Source organism: Trichomycterus rosablanca, chromosome 4, assembly GCF_030014385.1.
Source record: "Trichomycterus rosablanca isolate fTriRos1 chromosome 4, fTriRos1.hap1, whole genome shotgun sequence".
In the NCBI taxonomy this organism is placed as follows: Eukaryota; Metazoa; Chordata; class Actinopteri; order Siluriformes; family Trichomycteridae; genus Trichomycterus; species Trichomycterus rosablanca.
The window spans coordinates 22,772,441-22,800,350 of record NC_085991.1 but is presented as its reverse complement, the minus strand read 5'-3'; the positions used below and the strand labels follow the sequence as shown (position 1 = coordinate 22,800,350).

The following is a 27,910-nucleotide window of genomic DNA, read 5'->3' as shown; positions in this document are numbered from 1 at the left end:
ATGATAACCCTGCTGTAAAGACCTGCATCATGTCATACTGCTAAATTCCAGTATTCTACTGATTGTGTGTCTTTTGCTTAATAGAACCTCGAGGCTTTCTAGGGTCAAGCAGAGAAATAACATTGTCTGTTCAAAGAGCAAGAGCATTAACAACACAAAAGAGAAAGGGAAAGGGCTTATTTTCAAATGAAAGGAGAAAGCATGAGACTTTGCGTGAAAGGAAATGAAAGAGAAAGAGTAAATCCGTTCCTGCTGTGGTGCCCTTTCACAGAGTGCCATTTGGAGACTGTGATTGGGTGCTTAAGTTACAGTCAGTGACAGCTGTCTGTACAGCTGCTAATTTACCTTCAGATTTGCTTTTAACCTAATAGACATTCTTGGATACTGACGGCGGTTACTCATACTTACTCAGCCTACATTTTTCCTCTGTGTCTTTTGTCTTGTGCTCAGGTGCTTTAGATGATTGGGAGGATAAAAGAGCAAAGACTGTAATGAGAATTGCTGGTGGGAAAGTATTACACCTTTGTTCTTTCCTGAGGTTCCTTTTGAAAAATTGTATAATAATGAGCAGAATGAGCTTTGATGTACTGAATGTATTGTATTGTCAGTAAAACAATTATAGAAAGAAATATCATTAGACTTATGCATGCATGATTTATTTTCTCTTTTTGTTTTACTAGCGCCTTCAAACAGAAATGAAACCCCTAAAATTATTTAACTACTTCTGTTTTTACTACACTTTCTGTGCACATATCCACTTTAAACACCTACATAAACTTAATAAATTGGAAAAAGCCACAACAGTACACCATACACCAAGCAGTAATAACATTATGACCACTGACAGGTGAAGGAAGGAACAGTGGTAAACCGGTGACAGGGTCATGGGCGGCCAAGGCTCATTGATGAACGTGGGGAGCGAAGGCTGGCCCATGTGGTCTGATCCAACAGATGAGCTACTGTAGCTCAAATTGCTGAAGAAGTTAATGCTGGTTCTGATAGAAAGGTGTCAGAATACACAGTGCATCACAGTTTGTTGTGTATGAGGCTGCATAGCCGCAGACCAGTTGGTGCCCATGCTGACCCCTGTCCACCCCCGAAAGCGCCAACAATGGGCAAGTGAGCATAGGAACTGGACCACGGAGCAATGGAGGAAGGTGGCCTGGTCTGGTGAATCACGTTTTCTTTTACATCACGTGGATGGCCGGGTGCCTGTTCGTCACTTACCTGGGGAACACATGGCACCAGGATGCACTATGGGAAGAAGGCAAGCCAACGGAGGCAGTGTGAAGCTTTGGGCAATGTTCTGCTGGGAAACCTTGGGTCCTGCCATCCATGTGGATGTTGCTTTGACACGTATCACCTACCTAAGCATTGTTGCAGATCATGTACACCCTTTCATGGAAACGGTATCACCTAATGGCTGTGGCCTCTTTCAGCAGGATAATGCACCCTGCCACAAAGCATAAATGGTTCAGGAATGGTTTGAGGAGCACAACAACCAGTTTGAGGTGTTGACTTGGCCTCCAAATTTCTCAGATCTCAATCCAATCGAGCATCTGTTGGATGTGCTGGACAAACAAGTCTGATCCATTCCACCTCACAACTTACAGGAGTTAAAGGATCTGCTGCTAACATCTTGGTGCCAGATACCACAGCACACCTTTAGGGGTCTAGTGGAGTCCATGCCTCGATGGGTCAGGGCTGTTTTGGCAGCAATAGGGGGACCAACACAATATTAGGAAGGTGGTCAAAATGTTATGCCTGATCGGTGTACTTGTCAGTAAGATTAGAAAAAATTTAAATCAAAACACAAAGTGGACATTTTTTCCATTCTTGCTTGATATAAAGATTCAGCTGCCTAACAGTTCTTATCTCATCCATGATGAAGTGGAGGTTGAAATGTGATGGGGTAGACCTTTAAGGTCACGGGCTTAATTGGCACTCAGTGTCACTGTGCACTATTCCCACACTCTCTCATCACCCTGCAGAGAGTCTAAAGAAAGCATGACCTTTGTCCAATAGAGCAGGTTTATCTGCGTTGTTATAGCCAAAGCATGAACAGTGTCGATTTAGTGGATGGTCAAAATTACAAGCATGAAAACATTTCATGACCTTCAGGCTTATAAAACAAGTGCTACACAAGGAACTGCAATTAATTCCAGTTTGGTAAAGAACATTTTGGCTTCAGGCACTGCTTTAGATACCTATATACAAGAGTGGCCCCTGCATAGTAAATGCTAAAATGCAAATCTGATACATGGTCTGCAAGCTAATGAGCTAATTACAAGCAGGGGTGCATCACGATACTTGCTAAAGAACAAATCAGCCATTGTAAAAGAAAGATGCTTGGACATGCCTAATGCATATGTTGACATTACTGGGTGTGAAAGTTTGTGCTGAGTGAAAGAGAATTTTGCTCAGGGTATTAATGTGTGCAATGAACTACCTGAATAAAACCTAAAAATATTGCAAAAAAAATATTCTCGATTTAAATGTATTAACGATTCTTGATTCCGATTGCGATTTTTTTGTTTGTTCTTGTATAATGCCATTGAAAAAAGACTTTAATTTAAAAGACTGCAGATGTGCAAAAATTGTAACAGCACCACCTATAATTATTAAATTGTGCAAATAATAATTGTAACAAAAATTATAACAATAATTAAAACAAAATAGAAATCTTAATTAGCTATATTTTTAGGAATAGCTTATGTGCAAGCATAACCTCCTTACATTAACATTACCCTGGGTGTGTTCGAAAACCTAGTGAGCTACCTTGCTCTCATACCAGAGATGGGGAGTCACATGTAAGTCGCACACACAGCGACTTCAGACTCGTTTCAAATGACTCAGACTCAACTCGTGCACAACGAGAGTCCTTAGCGTCATCATGTGTTAACATCAGTTACCTGTGACAATTAATTATATATTATATTCTGATCATGTCATTTTCTGCTCTCTAATAAAGCTCCAGTCGTTTTAACCCACAACGCACGCAATGAGTAAATGTTCCAGCGAGCTTCCAGCGTAGCAATGAAGTGTCGCTCCCTACCTTTAAAATCTCACTTAAAATGGTGGAATACCCTACATAGTGCACTTCACTGAAACAGCTGGTGTGAATGAAACGCTCCTACAAAATTGGCTCTAATGGTTTGAAAAGCGCTTTCTGAACCAATCAGACCTTCTGATTTTAATTTTTAGTTAGAAATGCTGTTATTTGCATGTATTTAGTTTGCAGCATCACACAGATGATGTGGTAATGAAACACTTGATTGGTTTTCTAACGAGTTTGTGTTTTACTTCACAACTGGGAAAAGTTTGGAGGCTTTTAATTATAAGCACATTTACTAAATAACGGATTATATTCCTAATGGGACACACGGTTATAAATTTAATAGCATCTGGATGTACAGAAGTTTAAGGTAAGCAGTATTATGGATTTTTTGCTGTGTTTGGGATTGGGGCTGCTGTGCCGTGATTTATCGCGTGCTTTTGTTTTGTAATGAAAACAAAACGTATCAGTTTAAGCTTTTAACTGGTACCTTCTTGTTACGGAAATTACATTCATTTGCACAATGAGTAGGAAAGTAATGGCACGAAGTAAAACGGCAAAATACAGTCGCTAATCTGTTGTTGTTTTTATCTGAACTTACATATTTTTTGGTTTATTTCTACGCTACATTTCCAAGATATGTTTTGTGTATATTATATTGACTCGTGACTTGACTCAGACTCTAGCCTAAAGACTCATGACTTGACTCGGACTCTAGCCTAAAGACTCGTGACTTGACTCGGACTCTAGCCTAAAGACTCGTGACTTGACTCGGACTCTAGCCTAAAGACTCGTGACTTGACTTGGACTCTAGCCTAAAGACTTGTGACTTGACTTGGACTCTAGCCTAAAGACTCATGACTTGACTCAGACTCAGATTTTGTGGCCTGTGAACATCTCTGTCTCTTACTGTCTACATAGGCAGCTGCGAGGATAGAGAGGATTCTAATAAGTCATCGATTTATAAGTCAGATTATTCGAACGCACTACTTAGACAGAGATTACATTGGGTTTCGCTTACTAAACTAACACATTTAGCATCATGCCATTCAAACCAATGGGATGAGGTGGCACAACGCCATGTCAACTAACATCTCCCTCCGTGTACCGAAAACGGTTAAATTGTCACTGACAAGCCCAAACTTGCAAACAATAACACTTGTACACATTTAAACAAATAAAAAATTCTGTAATAATTTATTTACATTTGAATATAACTCCGTTCTTTGCCCCGCACTGTCCGCCATGTTTGTTATTTTTTTGTGATAAAAATCGTGCCACACTGAATGCTGGGATTGCCTTCATCGCTAAGGAACCATTGGATGCTCCGTCGTTATTCACTCAAAATACCGTTCAGATTTAAGATATCTAACTAGTTGCTGTTCAGGTGGCGCAGCGGTAAAAACACGCTGGAACCAGAGCTGGGATCTCGAATACATTGTTCGAGTCTTATCTCTGCCTGCCGGCTGGGCTGAGCAGCCACATGAACAACGATTGGCCTGTTGTTTAGATATGTGCGGGACTAAGCCAGATGGGGTCTCTCTCATGACTGGTGCAATTACGACCTCTGCTGGCTGATTGATGGCGCCTGCACAGAGATGGGATTTTAAGGGATCTAGGATTTCGAACAGCCTACTTGTTGGGAGCGCATGTAGGATGCTGACTATGTAGAGAGCGCACTAGGTTTTCGAACACTACCGTGTGTGTTTTTTCTTCTTCTGCGTGCGACTGAGGTTGGTGCGCAGACCTGTGAAACTTGATTGTAACATTTCTAACATTGTGTGAAAACGTTAATTTGAATTAACCGAATTAACCAAAAATCGTCCAGCACTAAATTGAACAGAATATATGATTCCCCTACTTTAGAATCACTATGTTAGATTTTACAGGCATTTCTTAGTTACCTCGTTACCACAGTGGAAACAGAGTTCGAATCCACACCGATGCTATCAGCAGGTTGGATGTCTACATACAGACATGATTGGCTATGTCTGGGGGTATGGCAGAGGCCTTGCCCTGAATTAGTGTCCTGTAAATGGTGTGTTACTGACTTTCGCCCAGTGATTCCAGTGATAGTCCTATACATGCTGTTTTGCAAATTCTCATGTTTTATTCAACAGTGGCTTCCCACTTGCCTCTCTCTGCCATTAAAACACTCAAAACCGTGTAGCTCTGATCTATGCTGCAATTTGATAATGGAGATTCACATATAGTTCTTTGGACTTCATAGTTACTAATGCAGTGTATATTGTGGCACTTACAGACCCAGGTGTGTGCCCTTCCAAACTATGTTCAGTCTGTTAAAATTGCAACAGGTAAGACACGTTTAAATGATAATTAAAGCAAACAGGATGCACTTGATCGCCAGGTTGACTGCCACACCAATGACTGTTCCCCCAATTTTCTCCCATAATCTAGTCGTATCCAATTACCCTGATTGCGTTACTTTTCACCTTTACCGATACAACCCTACACTGCTGACTAAGAAGCTTTGCAGCTGACACACGTCCCCTGGCTGTTGTTCACGTGACCGTCCAGTCACGATGTATTCGAAATACCAGCTCTGGTGCGCTAGCATGTTTTACCCCACTACTTACTTTTTGAACAACTAATTAAGTTTTACCTTTGTCATTATGGGTGATTGATTCTGTGTCGCATAACGTTTATTAAAACAGTTTCTATGTCCCTTCAAAATCAAATCCACAACACACTTTAGTAAGCAAAAAGTCAAGTGGTCCGAATACTTTCTAAACCCACTGTATATCCTTGTCTCATCTGTATAACTTAGCAGGACTGAAATGTAATGAGGATTTTAGAGAGTAAATGACTGCACAGAGCTCAGCATTAGTTTTTAATTAAACCTTGGCCTTGTGAGAATAGTGATGTGGGAGAACAGGCATTGTGTTTTTGTTTATGGAGCGACTTCATTAGCATATCCATCTGGCCTGAAAAAGCAAAAGCTTTCAGAAAGCCAAAGAGACAGGCAGCTGAGTGAACAAGGAAGAGATGAACAAATGAAAGCAGTCTGTAAGTCAGAGGAAGGAGTGGGCTCGGAAAAAGTCGAGTGTAGAAACAAGTCCCAGAACGAATGTAAAAGAAGTGAAAGCATTTTAATAGAAACCAAATACTTCAGCTGTTATGCACTTTGAATCATGTTTCTAAAGTGCCACGTCTGTATAAACAGGTATTTTTTTCCTAGACTGTTCTAAACCAATTTTTGTTTCATGCAGTGATTTTGCCAATGAGAGGGATAAACATACATCGATTAGGCATAACATTATGACCACCTTCCTAATATTTTGTTGCTGCCACTAGACCCCTGAAGGTGTGCTGTAGTATCTGGCACCAAGATGTTAGCAGCAGATCCTTTAACTCCTATAAGATGTGAGGTGGGGCCTACATGGATCGGACTTGTTTGTCCAGCACATCCCACAGATGCTCGATTGGATTCAGATCTGGTGAATTTGGAGGCCAAGTCAACACCTCAAACTCATTGTTGTGCTTCTCAAACCATTCCTAAACCATTTTTGCTTAGTGGCAGGGCGCATTATCCTGCTGAAAGAGGCCACAGCCATCAGGGAATAGCGTTTCCATGAAAGTATGTACATGGTCTGCAACAATGCTTAGGTAGGTGGTACGTGTCAAAGTAACATCCACATGGATGGCAGGACTCAAGGTTTCCTAGCAGAACATTGCCCAAAGCTTCACACTGCCTTCGCCGGCTTGCCTTCTTCCCATAGTGCATCCTGGTGCCATGTGTTCCCCAGGTAAGTGACGCACACGCACCCGGCCATCCACGTGATGTAAAAGAAAATGTGATTCATCAGACCAGGCCACCTTCCTCCATTGCTCCGTGGTCCAGTTCTGATGCTCACGTGCCCATTTTTGGCGCTTTCGGGGGTGGACAGGGGTAAGCATGGGTGTCCTGACTGGTCTGCGGCTATGCAGCCCCATACACAACAAACTGTGATGAACTGTGTATTCTGACACCTTTCTATCAGAACCAGCATTAACTTCTTCAGCAATTTGAGCTACAGTAGCTCGTCTGTTGGATCGAACCACACGGGTCAGCCTTCGCTCTCCATGTGCATCAATGACCCTGTCGCCGGTTTATCACTGTTCCTTCTTTGGACCACTTTTAATAAATACTAACCACTGCAGACCGGGAACACCCCACAAGAGCTGCAGTTTTGGAGATGCTCAGACCCAGTTGTCTAGTCATCACAATTTGGCCTTTGTCAAACTCGCTCAAATCCTTACGCTTGCCCATTTTTCTTGCTTCTAACACATCAACTTTTGAGGATAAAATGTTTACTTGCTGCCTAATATATCCCACCCACTAACAGTTGCCGTGATGAAGAGATAATCAGTGTTATTCACTTCACCTGTCGGTGCTCATAATGTTATGCCTAGTTGGTGTACATTATTAGTAATTTATTTCACCCAGGAATAGCACAAACATTATTATACCACATTGGGAGGTTAATGACTTTCCATTAGCCACTAGATTTCATAGGTGCCCTTGCTGTTAGGATCTTGTAGGGGGTCTTAATTAAAATAGATTGGAACATTCTGAGTGTTTTTAAATTGTGTACAAATTCTTCAGGTATAGGGGTGTGCTATATCGTATTGTTCACGATAATACCGGTATAATTTTTAAAACGATACAAAAAATCCCATATCGTAATAACAGCGATATTCTGCGTTGTTTACGTAATGACATCACACAGCTACGCAAATGGCGTACGTTCGTTACGTGGGTCATTTGGGCACAGCAACGAGTATGGCAGAATGCGGCTCTGCAGTGGAGGAGCTCGTTCCAAACACTCCGAGTCCAGGCAACTTTTTCTGCACACAGGTTCACACAGGGACACAATTCAACAGCGCACCTCCACCAAACAGTGCAGGAATACTCTTAACATTAATGTCAACCACCAACACAGAAGTACTACTACTGTACTGGTGCGCTACGAGTAAAGGCCCACCGTTCCAGTGTTGCAAGATTGGGCGGTTATCCGCCAAATTGCGCGGATTTTGTTGGAAAACAATTTAATAGCAGTTAAATAACACTTTTATTTGAAAGAAAATATTCCGTTTTAAGAAGCTTCAGCATTGTAGAAGGCTATTAAAAGTAAAGTAAATTTTCAATGCTGATTTGGCTTAATAGTGTTGGTCAGTCTGTGTCATACTGTTGAAAGAAAATTAAAATTAGTTTTCCATGCATTCACGCTGGCATGTTCTGGGGATCAATTGAGTGTCATCATTACACACAAGTTGGCAGCCAAATGATCAAGTATTGCAAAGGAATATCTTTGAAATTCTTCCTCATAATGTTAAGGCTGCTATATTTTGGTTTTTTTTACTTGTCAGTGAAAATTAATTAAAAAAAAGCGTATTATTATTATTATGCGAGTCTTCGTGATGTAATTCTACATGGCACTAACTGCCTGTATAGGTAAATGAGTGAGTGACCACATAAAAAAAGGTGTCAGTTTCTGTACCACCCCTGTGTGAGCAATGGTCTCAGTCTGGCCACCCCTATGAGAATTGTCTGACTCCGCCATTACATTATGTTACATTATTTTTACTGGAAAGACAAAATACAGAAAAGTGTGCGTAATTCTTACATTGTGTTAACTTATATTAATTCTAAATAAAACCTGAACATAATTTTTTTCTCGAAGTAAATAAATTATTTTTCAGTGTTTTGTTATATCGCCAAAAATATCGTTATCGCAAAAATAACCTGAAATATCGTGATATTATTTTCGGGCCATATCGCCCACCCCTATTCAGGTAGATTGTTTACCAGCGATAAAACTGCTATTTTGCAACGATTTGTAACCCTACCATGAAGCTGCTATTGTTTTTATGTTTATAATTTGAACTGCTTTATTATTATTTATTTATCCTTTATTGCCTCTTGGTATTGTTAACACAAAGGGTCAGTTCTAAAAAAACAGTGGTTGTCACTACAAGACACTACAGCATTAGTTTAACACTAACTAATGAACAATATTAATTAGAAGCAGCACTTAAAGTGCTTTTATTGTTACTTAAGAACTAATCATGTTTAATCTAATTTCTGTATCTGTAATCTTACACTCATAATGAGCTTATTTGTTTTTATACCATTAATGAGTTTTCTCTTGCTTTCTCAGGGGCATCCTACTCCATGGTTCAGGGACTGGCGCAGGATGATGACGTTGCAGTGGAAGTGCTCAGGAGGAGACGGTGGCTTTTGTCAGAGCCCCGTCCCATGACCAGTAACAAAGCCAGTCAGGAGAGCTCAGAAGCAGAGTCACCAGATTTAACTGGAGCGTTGTCAGATTTGGATGCAGACAACAGCTCACAAATAATGGTAACGTCACATTAAGTGCATATACACCCCCATGCAAGAAAAAAGTGCTAAGCCAATAATGACAAAACATTATGCTTTTAATAATTCTGACAAAACATTAGCAAATATAAAGTCACTAACATGTATAGGATAGCTTTTTTTTCTTTACACTTAATTGACTTTTTGCAGTGAAGCAGCTCACCAGTACCAGCAGCTGATAAGGCTCCCTTACACCATGACACCTTTACTTCTAAGCTTAACCCTGATAGAGATGCAGTCAATATGTACACCGTCAGTCATAACATTAAAACCACCTCCTTGTTTCTACACACACTGTCCATTTTATCAGCTCCACTTACCATATAGAAGCACTTTGTAGTTCTACAATTACTGACTGTAGTCCATCTGTTTCTCTGCATGCTTTTTTAGCCCCCTTTAATGCTGTTCTTCAATGGTCAGGACTCTCCCAGGACCACTACAGAGTAGGTTTTATTTGGGTGGTGGATCATTCTCAGCACTGCAGTGACACTGACATGGTGATGGTGTGTTAGTGTGTGTTATGCTGGTATGAGTGGATCAGACACAGCAGCGCTGATAGAGTTTTGAAACACCTCACTGTCCCTGCTGGACTGAGAATAGTCCACCAACCAAAAATATATCTAGCCAACAGGGCTCCGTGGGCAGCGTCCATTGACCACTGATGAAGGTCTAGAAGATGACCAACTCAAACAGCTGCAATAGATGAGCGATCAACTTTGACTTCACATCTACAAGGTGAACCAACTAGGTAGGAGTGTCTAATGGAGTGGACAGTTTTTTAAAAAAATAAGAAAGAAGGAACTGGAAAAGATCTTCAGATGTAATGATTTGTCTCTCCAAACAAACAAATCATAATTGTCCAGAAAGTGGTCTTTTCTGTGGTGCTTTACAAATGTTAAAACTGGACAGTAAAAAAGAATATGTAGTAAGAGTGGACAAGAAGAATATCAATCAGCCTTTTAATTTTAGTGCTGGCCAAGACTTTTGAGACTACCTTGATATGGCAGAGAAGACAAACAAATAGATCCTTAGCAAATTAAACCTTACCTATCTCTCAAAGGCTTAGATAACCAAAACTGAAGCGCTCTTATTTTTACTCATTATGAAAAGCACCAATTAAATGAAAAGACTAATAATGCTTACAATAATGAGTGACAATGAATAAGTCATTAAAAAGCCTGAAGATCCAAATAGAAGGCAGGATGTTCTGAAGAAATACTGTCTAGACTGTAATATATGAATCCACCCACAAGGTCGTAATATATGAACACAATATGCAGGATGTAAAAAACAAAATACAGGTGGCCAAAATCATTGAAACTGACAGCAAAAGAAAATCACACCTTAAATCTGCAGCCTGAAGCAGAGAGGCGACAGAACAGATAGATGACTGTGTTAGTCAGAGTAGGGATTTTTTTGCCCAGAAAAAATAAGGAGCACATTTGCCTCACAGAGATAAAAAGATAAAAACTGGTCCACCGGCGTGTGATAACCCACGTCCTCGGAAATAAAGCTAAAAGAGAGAGAGACCCAATAATAACCACTGCAGCCATAAATGAGATGAGCAGCCACATCACCAACTGACACAACCCGTGTCCAGTGTGGATCCATGTGGATCCATCATGACTCCTCTAGAGGCAGTTTGCCTAGACAAAGTGGTGAAATCATGACAGCCAAGGAGCTGATTTCTTTGGAAAGAATATCAAAGAATGGCATGGCAAGTGGGCATGATCCTGTAATCCAGCGCTCCCCAATCTTTTTTGCACCACGGACCGGTTTCATATAAGATATCATTTCACGGACCCGCGGGGTAGGGAGGATTTAAAATAAAGTAACTATAGAATGGAAAATCAGTGTGAATACTGAGCTTTTTTTGCTGCAACGAGACGCTGCTCCCACCTAGTGGTGATTGGGGACAGTAACACGCGAAGAGCATTGGAAATATAATTTCTCTTGTAGCGATCTCTAATTATTTATTCTTTCTGTGCGGCCCGGCAATAAATGACCCACGGGCCGGTACCAGTCCGCTGTAATCTGTGCCTCCTGCCAGTTTCAGTGGTAGGTGGGCCTGTTACAGTATTAGCTTTTTAGCTTTAGCAAACTACATGGCTGGATTGTCTAAAGACATAGCTTAGGGTACATAGTTAATCTGTAATAATATTAAATATAGATTAATATCATTAGTCTCACTCACATCTGGGAGCAATTCAATCATCAATCACTTACTGAGATGCTTCTGGTAGGTAGAAGGGTCTCTGGAGCATTTACAATGGGTCCTGTATGAAACCACCAACACTTTCACTTAATGTTGGTCAAGTCAAAATAATTTGTATAGCGCTTTTTACAATATACATTGTTCCAAAGCAACTTTACAGACCCCAGGACTGACAGACTAAAAATCCCTGTTGAGCAAACCAAGGGTGACAGTGGCAGGGAAAAACTCCTTTAAAATTACAGGAAGAAACCTTGAGAGGAACCAGACTCATCAGGGATCCATCCTTCTTGGGTGGCCTGGAGAATAATTTGAATGAATAGGATTTACACAAATCATACATACACAAGATTAATGTAAAAGTTATAACTAGCAAAAAGAATAAACAAGCAAGTTCTTCATTATTCTGTCCAGTCTGTCATACAACAATCAACCATAACATTAAAACCACCTCCTTGTTCCTACACTCACTGTCCATTTTATCAGCTCCTTTTGCCAAATAGAAGCACTTTGTAGTTCTACAATTACTCACTGTAGTCCATCTGTTTCTCTACATACTTTTTTAGCCTGCTTTCACCCTGTTTCTTAATGGTCAGGACAGATAGATGGATTATTCCCAGCACTGCAGTAAAACTGACATGGTGGTGGTGTGTTAATGTGTGTTGTGCTGGTATGAGTGAATCAGACACAGCAGCGCTGAAATAGATTATTTAAACATAATCTAACAAAATCTAAAGATGAATAAAATTTAAGCACATTAAATGTCTGACAAACTAAAACTCTATATAAAAAGAAATATATACAGCATCAATAATTAAAATTGTGAGGTATGAGAAACAGCAGACCTAATGTAACTACTGTCTGCATTTAAATTCCACTTTATCCATGTATATAGGATATATAGGAGACTGGCTGACACAGTGGTACCAATATTACAGTAGACAACAACCTGTTTTTAATCTGACTAATTTGTCTAATGATGGTTCACATTCTGCATCTCTTTGGGTGAAAGTAACATTCTGATAGGGCTGCAGGATTGTGTACTTGAAGGTAATGGTGTTTAAAGGATTTTTAAATGACAATGTTCTTGCATATTTCTTACAGTGGATTATTTAAGATCTTTTAAACATATTACACAAAGAGAACTTAGGTTATAGGAACAAAGAAGCATCAAAAACAGTCTGGCTCGCAATTTATACCAAAGGTGTTTGATGGAGCTGAGGTCAGGGTTCTGTAAAGGCCACTGGAGTTCCTCCACACTAAACCAAATTATGTCTTTATGGACCTCGCTTTGTCCACAGGGGTAGAGACTGCTGCCACAAAGTTGGATGCATATAATGTATTTTATTGTTATACATGTTAGCAATGTGTGTTGCTGAAACACCTTAAAAATAATAATAATAATAATAATAAACTAAATAATTAGGAGCAAAATGCAGCTTTTTAAAAACGCTATACACATGCTTTATCTATCAGGGTTATTAGGTGAACTACAAAAATATTGAAAAGATTTATAGAGTCCACAACACTGGTCATGTTGCATGTGAATCTGCTTTTGGGTGGGGGTTCATAATATAAATAATCAAAGTTGTGTAAGCTTAACTAGTAGTCCAGCCAAGACCTCAGGTGCCACTTTCTTAGACATAAAGTTGTAGTCAAAAGTTCACATTCATTGAGGTACCAGGTGGCGCAGCGGGATATTCCGCTAGCACACCAGCACCGAGATTCTAAACTCAGCAGTTCAAAACCGGTCGGCTGGGAGCCATCTAGCAGGCATAATTGGCAGTGCCTGCAGCAGATATTGGCCACCGTATCTGCATGGTGGGGGCCGGACTATGTGTGGTGGGTGGGTCTTCATACACTGTGTAAGGACCCTGATTGGCGGAAGAGATGCCTGTGAGAATGCAGGGGTGAGAAGAGGAGGGCTGTGCATGTGTCGGAGTGACATGCTCTCCTCTGATGCAATCGGGTATCCCTCAGCAGCGGAAGACAAATTGAGTGCGCTTAAGTACATGTCTTGGTGGTCTTGGGATCTTTTGTGTCTAAATGATTGGAACACACTTCCCTGTCCAATTCCCATTATTTGTTTACTGTTTGCTTGCTTTGTCTGAATGTTCAGATGTTATCTAAAAAACACCAAAAACAGATCTGCCATAAACCTAAAGCTGATGGCACTGGAGTGACAATGTCTACAGCCAAGCAAGCTTTACAGTGCCAATGGCTTATTGGCTGTTGTGCAAAAAGAAGCCCCTGCACCAAAAACTGACAACTAAAAGTTTGAATGAACATACGGACAAGGAACAAAAGCAAGAGCTTATCAAAAGCAAGAGCTTAGTATGTAAACTTGCATGTAAACGTTGTCTCAAAGCAACTTTACAGAATCCAGGACCAGTTGACAAAAAACCCCTATTGAGCAAGCCAAGGGTGACAGTGGCAAGGAAAAACTCCCTTAAAATTACAGGAAAAAAACCTTGAGAGGAACCAGACTCAGCAGGGACCCATCCTTCTTGGATGGCCTGGAGGATACTTTAAATAAATAGGATTTACACAAATCATACAAACACAGAATTAACATGAACTGAAATTTATAACTAGCAAAAAAAATTATTACATTATTCAGTCTAGTCGGTGATAAAGTCTGTTGTAAGTTCTGGACAATTTTGGTGCAAACACATTAGGCTCCCATCCCATCTAGTAGGAGCAGCATTGTTGACATACTAATACATCTATTTGTTTTAGCAATTCTGTTTTAATTTAATCTCAGTATATTTCCACATTTCAAAATAATAAGAAAGGAAAAACTATTGACCTGTATGTAAGAGCCAACTTGTTATTCAACAATATTGGCATTAAGTGCAGAACATTAAATATTATAATAAGTTATTTTCAGAGTGAAATTTTACATTACTCCTGATCAACCATTACAAACTAGATTTAAGTACATCAACATTACACAACTTTTTGTAGCGTGTGTCTGATAAATTGTTTACTCCCCGTTTCATCTCTCCTCTTAAGCTCTTAGCAGTAATAGGTAATAGGTAATAGAGTAATAGGACACATGAGACATGCTGGAATGCAAGACAGCACAGCCCAAAAACAGGATTCAAAACATGTCTGGTAAACAAAAATTTGAAAAAATGTTACAGGACATGACAGAAAAGCAGCAGTAAAATAAGACTGACACCAAGAACACAGAGAATATATGAAACCAAGAAAACAGCAAAATAGAAGCCTGGAAGATCTCTTGAACGTTCCTGTCACTGCAGTAAAGGAGGAAATTTGGAAAGATCCTTGAGTTTGTCGTGATAAAAAGCAGCATCAAGCTGTCTATCCTGGGGAAAGGAAAGCAATAATCCTGTCTAAAACATGTCGAAACATGTCAAAAACAGATTACAAAAGCATCACAACACAGACAGACATTGTGTGAAGCCAGTGAACTTTAGCATAGAGATGGTAAACAGGCTCAACACTATTGCACATACATTGAAAACAGACATAAAATACACGTTTAGTAAAATAAAAAGTATATACACACTAAGTAAGAGATATTGCACATAATTTGCAGTGGTGAGGTACCAGTGTAATAAATAAATAAAATGCCTAGTGTTAAACACTTAAATTATTGCACAGAATATAACAGATGCGTAGCAGCATGATGTAGGTATTTAAGTCTTAATAAATAAATGTGTTTAGAAAGTCCGTAAGTGTGAGCAGGTATGTTGTGTGTGCTGTTATAGGGAGTTGAGTAATCTGGTGGCTTGTGGAAAAAAGCTCTTGCTGAGTCTGGCATCGCATGCTGCGGTAGCGTTTGCCAGAGGGCAAGAGGCTGAACAGTCCATAGGCCGGGTGTGTGGGGTCACCAACTATCTTGGTGGCTCTTCTGAGGCAGCGTGACTGGTATAGTAGGTATACTAATGTTGCAAGTAAAAACAAATATCAGAAGTTCACCACCCACTGAGGTACACCTTCCTGGTACATACATTCATTGATACACCCAACATATAGACAAATGGTTTTATGGGTATACAGTTACCCAATTGTAGCCCATCTGTTGCTCTGTACACTTTGTCATCAGTATGTCATTAAATATTTAAATGGGACCTCCATAGGACCCCCACTGACCAGATGATGTTGGGATGGTGGATCATTCTCAGCCCTGCAATTACACTAACATGGTAATAACATGCTAGTGTGTATATTCGTTTTTGTAAAGTGCTTTACATTAAGACATACTTCTTCAAAATGCCTAAATATTTTTTGTATGAGATACCTACAGTATATATCATTGAGCAACGTTGGGACTAGGTTAGATGATGCTGGTGTTTAAGTCTCATTATTTAAACATAATCTAACAAAATCTGAAGTGTTATTATGTGTTATTATTTATTATTTAAAAATTCCAACAACACTGCACCTGATGCACTTTTATCAAAACACATACACTGATCAGCCAAAACATTAAAACCACCTCCTTGTTTTTACACACATTGTCCATTATATCAGCTCCACTTACCATATAGAAGCACTTTGTGACCACTGTAACAAACATGCAACTCAAACAGCTCAATAGATGAGCGATCGTGTCTGACTTTACATCTACAAGGTGGACCAACTAGGTAGGAGTGTCTTATAGAGTGGACAGTGAGTGGACATGGTATTTAAAAACTCCAGCAGCGCTGCTGTGTCTGATCCACTCATACCAGCACAACACACACTAACACACCACCACCATGTCAGTGTCACTGCAGTGCTGAGAATGATCCACCACCCAAATAATACCTGCTCTGTAGTGGTCCTGTGGGGGTTCTTACCATTGAAGAACAGGTGAAAGCAGGCTAAAAAAAAGTATGTAGAGAATCAGATGGACTACAGTCAGTAATTGTAGTACTTCAAAGTGCTTCTATATGGTAAGTGGAGCTGATAAAATGGACAGTGAGTGTAGAAACAAGGAGGTGATTTTAATGTTATGGCAGATTGGTGTATTTTCATGCCATTACCATACACATTGCGTGACATTGCGTTAATGAGAATTTGAAGTGTACAGTGCAACAGATGGGCTACAGGCAATAAATGTAAACACACAAAGTTTACCTGTATGGTAGGTTCAGATAGATGGACCTAATAGTGCTTGGTGAGTGTATAGCCCTGTATAGGATTTATAATTTCTGAGAAAATTTGTTTATATATGTACATATCAAATGATGAAAAAAATTCATTTCTTCATTACAAATTGTTGTCAAAGCATAATTTTATCAGCATCCCTGTTATATCCTGCAGCTGAACATGGTTCTGTAAACAGGAGAAGGTAACAAATAAAGGTTCATGTGCAGTTGAGTGTGGTGTGTGTCTATAAAGCAAACAAGAAAGAAACACCTTTCCACCCTCCCTATATCTTTATTGGTCTGTTCTTTTTTTTACTCTGTCCTTTCTCCTGATGTTGAATGTCCATATCTCGTCTTCTCCCTTTTGCTCTATCATTCACTTTCTCTCTGAATGTCAGTCTGTCTCAGAAGGAGTAGCAGAGTTAGGATGAGCCGGCTGGCCTCCTGTCGGCACACTTGAAGTTGCCAAGCATTTACACAGGGTCCAGAGGAACCAGCTGCTGCTGATCAAAGCCAGCGTTGTTCAGCATTACCCAAAGTCCCAGCTACACATATGGGAAACATCCCAAGTACCCAAACAACAAACAGAGACAGACTGAGCAAGTCAGTGTTTGTGTCAGATTAAAGGAAAACATGTTTACAGTTTAAGCTGTCGACCGCAGTGATAAGAACAGATTACAAACAGGGCATCATCACCTCATATTTAAACACACAGCAAATGGAGATGAAGTAGTGTCTGACATTTTGTTATAACAGGCTTTGACTAGAGTTTTGATCTCTTTGCAGGAGGACACAGACCACAATTATTACACATCAAAGATGTATGGTCCCAACGATCCCATGAGCAAAGAATTATGGGTGAACATTGACCAAATGGACAAGGAAAAAGTGAAGATTCATGGAATCCTGTCCAACACACATAGACAAGCTGCGGTAAGCCCATAAACCAGATAAAAAGCTAAGCAATAAAGAACATAGAGATATAAATAGAGATAGAACATGTAAAAACAAGGACTGCACACTTCTTTTTCTATAAAATATAAACTATACAGCATCATTTTCTGGAACGTCCAAAACATTTGTCATTTGAAAGTCATTTTCCTTCCTCCTTGTTTTCAGACTGTGTAAATATGAGAGGAGACTTTGTGTACTGAAAGCATAATGCTTGTGTCCAGATGTCCTATTTCATTTTAATAGGAACTGATTCTACAGCACATTATTCTTCCTGAACAAGACAAACCACAACATAGAGACTCACCTCAGCTACAGAATTAAGTTTAATATGATTAAGGGTGAATGTGGTTTGTTTGACTGTAAATTCAGTCCTTAAACGCAGGTTCCACATTTCCAGTTAACTGCTCATCCATTTTTTATTACCTTTTTAAAAAAAATGTAGAAAGTGTATATACCATCGATGTTTACACACACCTGTAGGGGATGTGTGATTTAGCCACAGAAATTGCTAACAGGTCTTTAAAAACAAGTACATAACCCCAGATATTTATTGACGGTACAAAGGATCATACTGTCATGTTAGATCTGCCCTGATCATCTGTTCTACTATTCTACAGTACTATTCTACTATTGTAAAAAGCAACAAAAGCTCAGCCACAATGCAGTAGACCAGACCAAATACTATACAGTACATTCATTCATTCATTGTCTGTTTTACTACGGCTTTATACTGTTTTATACTATTCAGGATCGTGGTTGGTTTGATTCACTGGGTGAAATGCAGGAAACACCCCAGACAGGTCACCAGTCCATCACAGGGCATACACACATACACACATTTACACACACTCATACCTAGGCAGACTTTAGTATCTCCAATTAATCTGACTGCATGTGTCTGGACTGTGAAAGGAAACCAGAGTTCCCGGAGAAACCCACGCAGACACAGAGAACACATGTAAACTCTTTATAAAAAGGACCCAGACCGTTCCAACTGGGAATCAAACCCAGGACTTTCTTGCTGTGAGGCGACAGTGGTACCCATCGAGCCACTGTGCCTCCCCAAATGTTAAACGTACAAATTAAATGTTCTCTGGTGCATTACTCACTAAAGAGTTCCAAACTGTCTCTGGAAGCAACATCAGCACAATAACTGCATTGGGAGATTCATCAAATGGGTATTTATGGTCAAGATTCTAAGATCACAATGCGCATTGTGTGAAGTTTCGGCTTGATCTGAGTCCTTTCTGTGTGGAGTTTGCATGTTCTGCATGGGTTTCCTCTGGGAGCTGTGGTTTCCTTCCACAGTCCAAACACAAGTTAGGTGAATAGGAAAAAAAAGAATTGCCTGTGATGGTGTTTGACATTGAACCTAAACTTAACCTACCTGTCCTTTCATTAACGTAGCCAAAGTGTAAAATATGACATTACATTCTAATAAACAATAAATGTCAAAAATCTTAGTTTAAAAAAATTAACTTATCAGCTTATTGTTTTGTAAAATATGACCCAGGTTATAATGTGGATACTTTATTTGTAATGCCTGTAATGTTTTTGCTCACACAGAGGGTCAACCTGTCTTTTGATTTCCCATTTTATGGCCATTTTCTGAGGGAGATCACCGTGGCAACAGGCGGTAAGTATAGCACCCCACTAAGTTTTCATGATTTTTTTTACAGCCCCACTGAGGAAATGCAGAATCATTAGTTTGAAGCTAATTAAAGTAGTCACGGCTCTTCTCGGTCAGGAGTGGAAGTCAAGAGAGGAAGCAAAATGTGATCAGGCAGCTAGATATGACTAGATTGGGAGAAACATTGGGAAAAAATGCAGTCATGACAACGTGGACCAAAATCTCAAAAGAATTGTTTAAATAATTGGTGGAATCCATACTATGGAGAATTTAGAGTGTTCTGAAATGAAATACAGTAATACCTTAAAACTCAACGTAAGTTGGTTCTGGGAGTATCGTCGAGTTTAAAAGGCGAGTTTTAAGGTATTTTTTCTTATAAGGATGTATTGGAAACCTGTTAATGTGTTCCGAAATACAATTGAAAAACAAAAAAATACAATAAAACCTGCACTACCTTTACTTCTTTACTGTTTTCTTATGCTTCTTAATCATGGAGATGCTTGATCTTGGAATACCGTATTCCTTAGTGAGTTGAGTAAGTGGAGAGAACTTATGAGCAGTACTAATTAAGATAAATTTCATGTTCGTCGTTCTTTTAATACATTAAATCACATTAAGCTTTTTTTTTTTTTTTTTTTTTTACGATAAGTTTTTTAAACTCTCTCGGAAAAGCCGAATCTCACAATTTCTCAGAACCTTAAAAAAGTGAAAGAGAAGGAAAATCCAGCTGAACACAGATATATGTGGACGCATCCAAAGTCGATTTGACGGTTATTCCACACAATTTAGATTCGTCTCATATTCGCACTTTGATGACGTTTTACTGCACCGCTCAAGCCGAGTGTCAAGCCAAAGCGGCAGTCGCACACACATCAAGTTTACTGATAGAAATTTCTCGACTAGTTCCAAAGATTTCGAGTTTAGGGGACATCGAGTTACGAGGTACCACTGTATTGTGTTCTACCTTTTATTAATATAGTGTTCCTGAGAATAAGATAAAATAGGACAAAATAAGATTCCTTTATTGATCCCCATGGGGGAAATTCGAATGCTACAACAGCTCCAACACAGAAACTGGAAATACACTGTACACTGTAAATACAGTTAAAAACTCCATAATGGAAATTACAATTATACAGCAGTATTACAAATTACAACTATACAGGAAAACACTGTATATACTATATATACACATTGGATGTGTGTTGTATGTAGTTTAAAGTCAAGTGCAAAAAAAGTGGGGTGGGGGAGGTCAGTTTGAAGACAGTCTGTGCATTCTGCTATTGTTATGCAATAATAATTGTACTGTTTTTTCACTTTCTTCTTTACTTTGAAAAGACAAGAGAAATACAAAGACTTTTTAGTTTCAGTGTCTTTAATAAGACTAGATTTTTTTGGATTCTGGATTACTGGTGCTGTTTGTTTTAATGTTTGTATATTTATGACCTTGTGCATCAGTCAACATTAAAACTTCTTTCTATTGACCTATCCAGGCATTATTTTAGAACTGCAGTTAAGGTTTGATTGATGTATATTGTAGTGCTACTGAATTCACTCAAGCTTGGGATGCCAGAGCTACAGCAGCAGCTCTACACTTCTGCTTGGTGGAGGTGTAGGAATTTGCTAAAAAAATTGCTTCATGCCTGCTGTAACTCCTTCCAGCTTCAGATAGAGTTTAAAACAATAGCTCGTTTTTAGCCAGTACTTAAAATCAACTGCCAAGATAATCCACCGTTCATCATTTCTACACCATCCCAGCTTCTCTGACAGCTGCTGTTAGCTCTTTATCTCGGTTGCCCTCTTCTCAGGTTTGGCATCTCTTTTTCTCATTTTTTTGCTCCTTTTTTCTCCCTGTCTTTCTCTCTCGTATCTGTGCCAGCCAGTTCTGTGTGAGAGAAGTTAATACAGTCCAGCTTACAGCTAGGAAAATACAGCTAAGAAATGTTTGCTATTAATAATGTACTATGGCCATGTGGCACATGTGGGATTCTACACAGAGTATACACTACAGTATTAGCTTCTTTTACATTCTATGTAATAATCAATTAATAATTCAACCTACATGTAGAATGGTGTGGAAAAACGATTGCCCCCAAACCTTTGTGGAATGATGGAATCATGGAATGAACTTGTACACGTACACCCCAATGTGGAGGCTTTACGTTACATCTTGTAAACCACAGTGGGACCATATCGCCACAATTTTCATTAATTATGAGGGTTCTTTAAAAAGTTTCCACTCTATTTATTAAGAATTTCAAAAAACGAATTATATCACTTTTCTATATAGTCACCTTCAGATGCATTTTTCCCAGCATCATACCAACTTTTTATGCCATCAGCAAAAAATGTTTTTGGTTGAGTGCGTATCCACTGATGCACCGCTGCTTTCACATCATCATCACATTAAAATCTTCTTCCCCTTAAAGCTTCTTTGATCGGTCCCAAAAAGTGAAAATCAGATGGTGCTAAATCTGGACTATAAGCTCTCTCTCAGTCTCTCAGAAACCAATTACTACTCCTCCCACCCTCACTGTTTCCAACCAAAATATAAAAGCATTAGTGGGGTGGCTGGACTTATAATAATCCATGTTAGGTGAAGGGCTTCTTCTCCAATACTAAATCTTTACATGTAAAAGCAACGCCTTCACTGAGGTCTAAATGAAACTGATCGTGCACAGAGCTTCATTTCCAACTGTAGCACATTGCCTTCACTGTCTATGATTAAGATGTCTCCCTGAAAAAAACATCATGGGACGGAATGTTAAATAGCCTGTCCACACTCATAACAGCATTATTATTAACTTTTTTTAAAACTGCACTGTTATCGTTCTTTCAGCAGTTTCCTGCACCTGTTTGGCAGACAATGCTGGTTTGTTTCCCTGTTAAATACTTTTAATATGTGTATGCTGCTTGCTCTAGTGTGACCACAAATGCATTGTCTTTTCAGTTTTAATGTTTCTAATGTTAATTTGTGAACCCAGGGCTTACCAATGTATTGTGAGATATAATTAATGTATTTTTAAAAATAATTTATCAGCAGCATTGGATGATTCTATAATTTTACTATCAGACATTTACATACACTTGTTAGGAACATGTACACCGATCAGGCATAACATTATGACCGCCTTGTTTCTACATTCACTGTCCATTTGATCAGCTCCACTTACCATACAGAAGCACTTTGTAGTTATACAATTACTGACTGTAGTCCATATGTTTCTCTACATACTTTGTTAGCCCCCTTTCATGCTGTTCTTCAATGATCAGGACCCCCACAGAGCAGGTATTATTTGGGTGGTGGATCATTCTCAGCACTGCAGTGACACTGACATGGTGGTGGTGTGTTAGTGTGTGTTAAGCTGGTATGAGTGGATAAGACACAGCAGCGCTGCTGGAGTTTTTAAACACCTCACTGTCACTGCTGGACTGAGAATAGTCCACCAACCAAAAATATCCAGCCATCAGCTCCCAGTGGGCAGCGTCCTGTGACCACTGATAAAGGTCTAGAAGATGACCAACTCGAACAGCAGCAATAGATGAGCAATCGTCTCTGAACATCTACAAGATGGACCAACTAGGTAGGAGTGTCTAATACAGTGGACAGTGAGTGGACACGGTATTTAAAAACTCCAGCAGCGCTGCTGTGTCTGATCCACTCATACCAGCACAACACACACTAACACACCACCACCATGTCAGTATTACTGCAGTGCTGAGAATGATCCACCACCTAAATAATACCTGCTCTGTGGTGGTCCTGTGGGGGTCCTGACCATTGAAGAACAGTGTGAAAGCAGGCTAAAAAGGTATGTAGAGAAACAGATGGACCGCAGTCAGTAACTGTAGAACTACAAAGTGCTTCTATATGGTAAGTGGAGCTGATAAAATAATGTTTTTAATGGTATGGCTGATCGGTGTATATCATGCCAGTATTGAGTTTTTGATGGGGGTTCACTGAATTATTAGAACACACTCTTTAGTAAAATTTTAGTTTTCTGAGTTAAAATACATACATCAAGCTAGATTTTTCATTTGTTGTTTAAAAAGTTCTATAATGTTATTACACTTCTTGGCAAAGACATAATTCCTCTTAAGTGATTATGATTGATTTAGCTAGTAAATTCACTGTGCCCATATAAACAGGCCATTCTGGCTGCATCGATTAAAATAATATGGCACAGTGGTATTTTGCTATAGTTAGCAAAAAAACTAAACTTTCCCTGTTATGTTGACAGGACATTTTATGGTTAACTCTAGTCCTGTGTGCAGTACATATGCAACAGTTGCAGATATCATTACAATTCCATAAAATACATGTGATTTACAGGTGTAGGTGTGAAAGAATCTGTATGTTTGGCTAGCAAGTTATTGTTAGCTGGATATCCACCTTCATGGTGTCATGAGCGCTTTTAGGCCGTGACCTTTTGCCATTTCTTTTAGAAGAAGAAGATAGAAAAAGATCAACTTTATTTGTCATATATACATATACAGGTGTACAGTACAATGGAATTCTTTCTTTGCATATCCCAGCTTGTTTGGAAGCTGGGGTCAGAGCGCAGGGTCAGCCATCGTACGGCGTAACAGACAGGGTTAAGGGCCTTGCTCAAGGACCCAACAGTGGCTGCATAGCAGAGCCTGGATTTGAACCGCCAATCTTCCGGTTGATAGTCCAAAGCTCTACCCACTAGGCTATCACTGTCTCTTTTTAATCTTTAGAATAGAAATATTACATAGATTGGACCTAGTAAATTGTAATGTAAATTAACGTATCAACATGGCATGTGTCTCATTTCATTATTATTATAGGGATATTAAATTACTTCTCTATCTTAGGCATGGTACTAGACAGGAATTCCCAGCATCATCACTCATTCGCACTGGCTGTTGAGGCTTTTAAGTGTAGCCATCAGTCAGGCTACTGCTACTTAGACTTGAATTGAAGCACATAAAATCCTGCAGCAGAGGATGCTGAGGTGACTCAACAAAAAAAATCTGTCACACTTGATAATTATTATCTGGCTTTAATACGCTATAATAAGCGTTCTCAAAACAAGCCAACAGCTTAATCTCAGATGGAAGTCTTGCAACATTTATGAATTAAAGGGTTTCGTTTGTTTGAATGGTGCGACATGGTTGTCGCACAGTGGGTAGTATTGTCGCCTCACAGCAAGAAGGTTCAGGGTTCGCTTCCCTGCTTGGGTGGGTCCTTTCTGTGTGGAGTTTGCATGTTCTTCTCTTGTCCGTGTGGTGCTCAAGTTTTCTCCCACAAGTCCAAATGAATGAAGTCACACCAACTGGAGCTTCTAAAAATTGCCCAACATGTGAGTGTGTGTATGTGAATGTGTGTGTGTGCCCTGTGATGGACTGGCAACCTGTCCGGGATGTTTCCTGCCTTTCGCCCAGTGAATCAAACCCACCACGACCCTGACCAGAATAAAGCTGTGAGAGAGTTTTAGTGCTGGTGTAGAACGCTATATGTTTAATTTAACTTCGTAGCATGGCCTCTTAATGATAATACTTTACTACAGTTGGTGACGTCTCTGTGTCCATAAAACTTGTTTAACTGCACCTTTTACAATATACATGAAATGTGCCAAGCTTGGAAAGAAAAAACATTTTGGGTTTTTCTGAATTATTATACATAGATTATGTCAAGCTATGCATTTGATGCAGCAATATACACTATATTGCCAAAAGTATTCAATCACCTATCCGAATCAATGAATTGCCTAGTAGCTAGAGCTTTGGGCTACCATTTGAAAGAGAGTAGAAAGTTCGAGTCCCAGCTCTACCATGCAGCCACTTTTGGACCCTTGAGCAAGGCCCTTAACCCTGTGCTCCATGGGCACCGTACAATGGCTGACCCTGTGCTTTGACTCCAGCTTCCAAACAATTTCATTGTACTGAAGATGTACAGTATATATGACCAATAAAGCTATTCCTTTCTATGAGGGTGCGTAAATCAAATGAGGGGGTGTTTTGGGATGCACCCTTAATGTGTAAGTGAGTCAAATGTGTAAAGTGCTGCGATAAATTGGCACCCTCTCCAGGGTGTGTAACTACCTTATGCTTGGTGTTTCCAGATAGTGAAAATTTATCAAAAAAATAAATAGAATTAATAGTCATGAGTGACACTGTCCACAGGCTGCTGTGCAAGAAATAAGCAACTGCTTTAGTTTTTTGTTCACTTCAGTCCAATTTTAAAAAGATTTTAAGATTTTAAAGCAGGGATTGCTTAAACCCACCCATCCCCCTGCCCTAATTTATCTGTTATTTCAGCTATCTTCTCCCATGCTTGTAATATCAATTTTAGATGGTACCAAATCTAGTTCCAAAACCTGAGTAATCTGCACAGCACAGCTAATTTTATCTGACAGAAAAAGAAGACTTGGCTGAGATACAGCTACTTACTACCTCCAACCAGCCATGACAGAATTGCTGCTTCATGCTTTAATAGCAGTGAACTGGGCACTTAAATTAGTTAATAGATGAATGAACAAGTGGACAACATCTATAAACCAGTGGTTTAGAGATAATCCTGAGGCTATGTGGCTTGGCCCCAATTCTGCATCAATGGACCTAGTTTATCTGATTCCTGTTTTAATTCCATCACAGCCCATGACATGACAAGTTTTTTTATGGGATCTGTCTGACAGATTTGACATTTCTTGATTAATTGGCTTGAAATAAATTTTACATGTTACTGTATTTCGATACAGTATGGTGAGTGGGAAGAATGACACTGGTATAAAATCACCAAAAGCAGTAAAACACACTAGCACACCAGAGCTGACATCTCAAACTTGTTGGTTTGAAACTCAGCTCTGCCATTTGGAAGGCTGGGCATCTACATGAACAACGATTGGCTGTTTTTGATACAGGGTGGGACCCGGAGCCGGGACCTCATAACTGATGCAATTACGACCTCTGCTGGCTGAATGATGGCGCCTGCACAGAGTCGAGGAATAATGCGTTGATCAGGGTGTGGTTCTCCGTACACAAAGCTGATGCGCAAATGAACTCGCCCTGTGCAGGTGAAAAGATGCAGTCGGCTACTACACACGTGTCAGAGGTGGCATGTGTCAGTCTTGCTCTCCTCAATCAAGAGTGGAGATCAGCATCAGTAGAGAGGAAGCGTAATGCAATCGGGTAATTGGATATGGCCAGATTGGGGGGGAAAATGCAAAAAGCATAAACACATTGGCTCATTAACACACACCTTGTCTGACATACAAACATACACTCTTGGGCTCTTGTAACATCAACAGTCATGTGACCAAGAGCAAACTTTAGAAGAGCTGTAGAGTTCGCATTTTCTTTCTTTCATGGCCCAACTTTCGGCACACTTAATGCCCCCATTACCCAATCCTCTACTGGTTGCGTATAGTGCTAATTTACAGAATAATTTTAGGAAACAATTTTTTGAATTATATTTACCATTTGTATTTAAATGATGGATACAATAAGGTAGACAGAATAGCATTAAATATATTTTGTATATATTAAACATTTCTACAGTGCTCTAACATCTGGAAGAGATTAGGAGCATAAACATTCACACCTCAATATTGTTAACAGCAGCAGAAAATAGGCTAAATAAATCATAATAAAATTTGTGATTTTTAATTAAATTATACTGTCAAAGGAGCCCAGATTTAATCAAATCATTTAATCAAATCACAATAAAATTGTGGTCTGACCATGTCTATTATCTTGCCTTAGGAATTTAAAGGTTGTAAAATTTGGTTTAATCTTCATCCATCATAATGTCAGGCAACCTAAACAATAAATCACCAAAATTGTACATTTTGGTTTAGTTAAACAGTGATAATTCAGAATTTATAATCGGGTGAGCCGTGCCATGCTGCTGAAGTGTGAAGTGAAGCCAAGCACCTGCAAGAACTATACTATAAGGTATAAGGTAAACAGTACTGTGGCGAATAATCCGCTGACAAAAAGACGACAATTGCAAATTCATCAGGTAGCTAAAAAAAACGGAAACACAAAAATATGATATCTGTCTGACAGGTGAAAAATGAAAATAATGACAAGATGAAAAGTGCCACAACACTTGCTGAGTTGCCAGGAAACATTGGACTAGATTGAGCCCAAAATTATAGCTTCCAGAGAAAAAGAAACCGATAGAAAAAGAAGTGCCTCCATGTAAAGTGAATACAATAACAAACAGCGAGCAGAGATTGCCAGTTAATGGAACCAATACAGTGAATCATCTGCACCTCAATGCCCCCTACTGACCATAATGGCATTGCAAATTGGCATGATTCTGTAACTCGTGCCACTTGATGATTTCTACGACAGGCAACCCTGTTACAATAACTGTTAAAACCTTTTTAACAGCAGTAACAGTCTATATGTTTGCTTATTATACCTGCACAGTGCTTAGGAGAAATTTAAGACTAGTCTTGGATTTCTTGCATGAACAGTTCCCCTCAGGAAAAGCGTAGCATCCGAAACCTGAATCTCAGAGGTATTTGTTTACACACTTTGGTTACAGAACAGGTAGTTACTGGTTACACAAGATTCATCAGTTTAAGTCTTTAATGTCAAACAC

General features: G+C 39.4%; 1 protein-coding gene across 1 annotated transcript in view; it reads left to right on the top strand.

The window, feature by feature from the left end:
• Window positions 1-27,910, top strand: part of plxdc2b (plexin domain containing 2b) — a 199,841-nt gene that overhangs the window by 54,747 nt on the left and 117,184 nt on the right. The window contains exons 2-4 of the mRNA XM_062994009.1: window positions 9,217-9,416; window positions 17,535-17,681; window positions 19,269-19,338. Coding sequence (XP_062850079.1) covers window positions 9,217-9,416; window positions 17,535-17,681; window positions 19,269-19,338 — 417 coding nt within the window. The remainder of the gene's footprint in view (window positions 1-9,216; window positions 9,417-17,534; window positions 17,682-19,268; window positions 19,339-27,910) is intronic.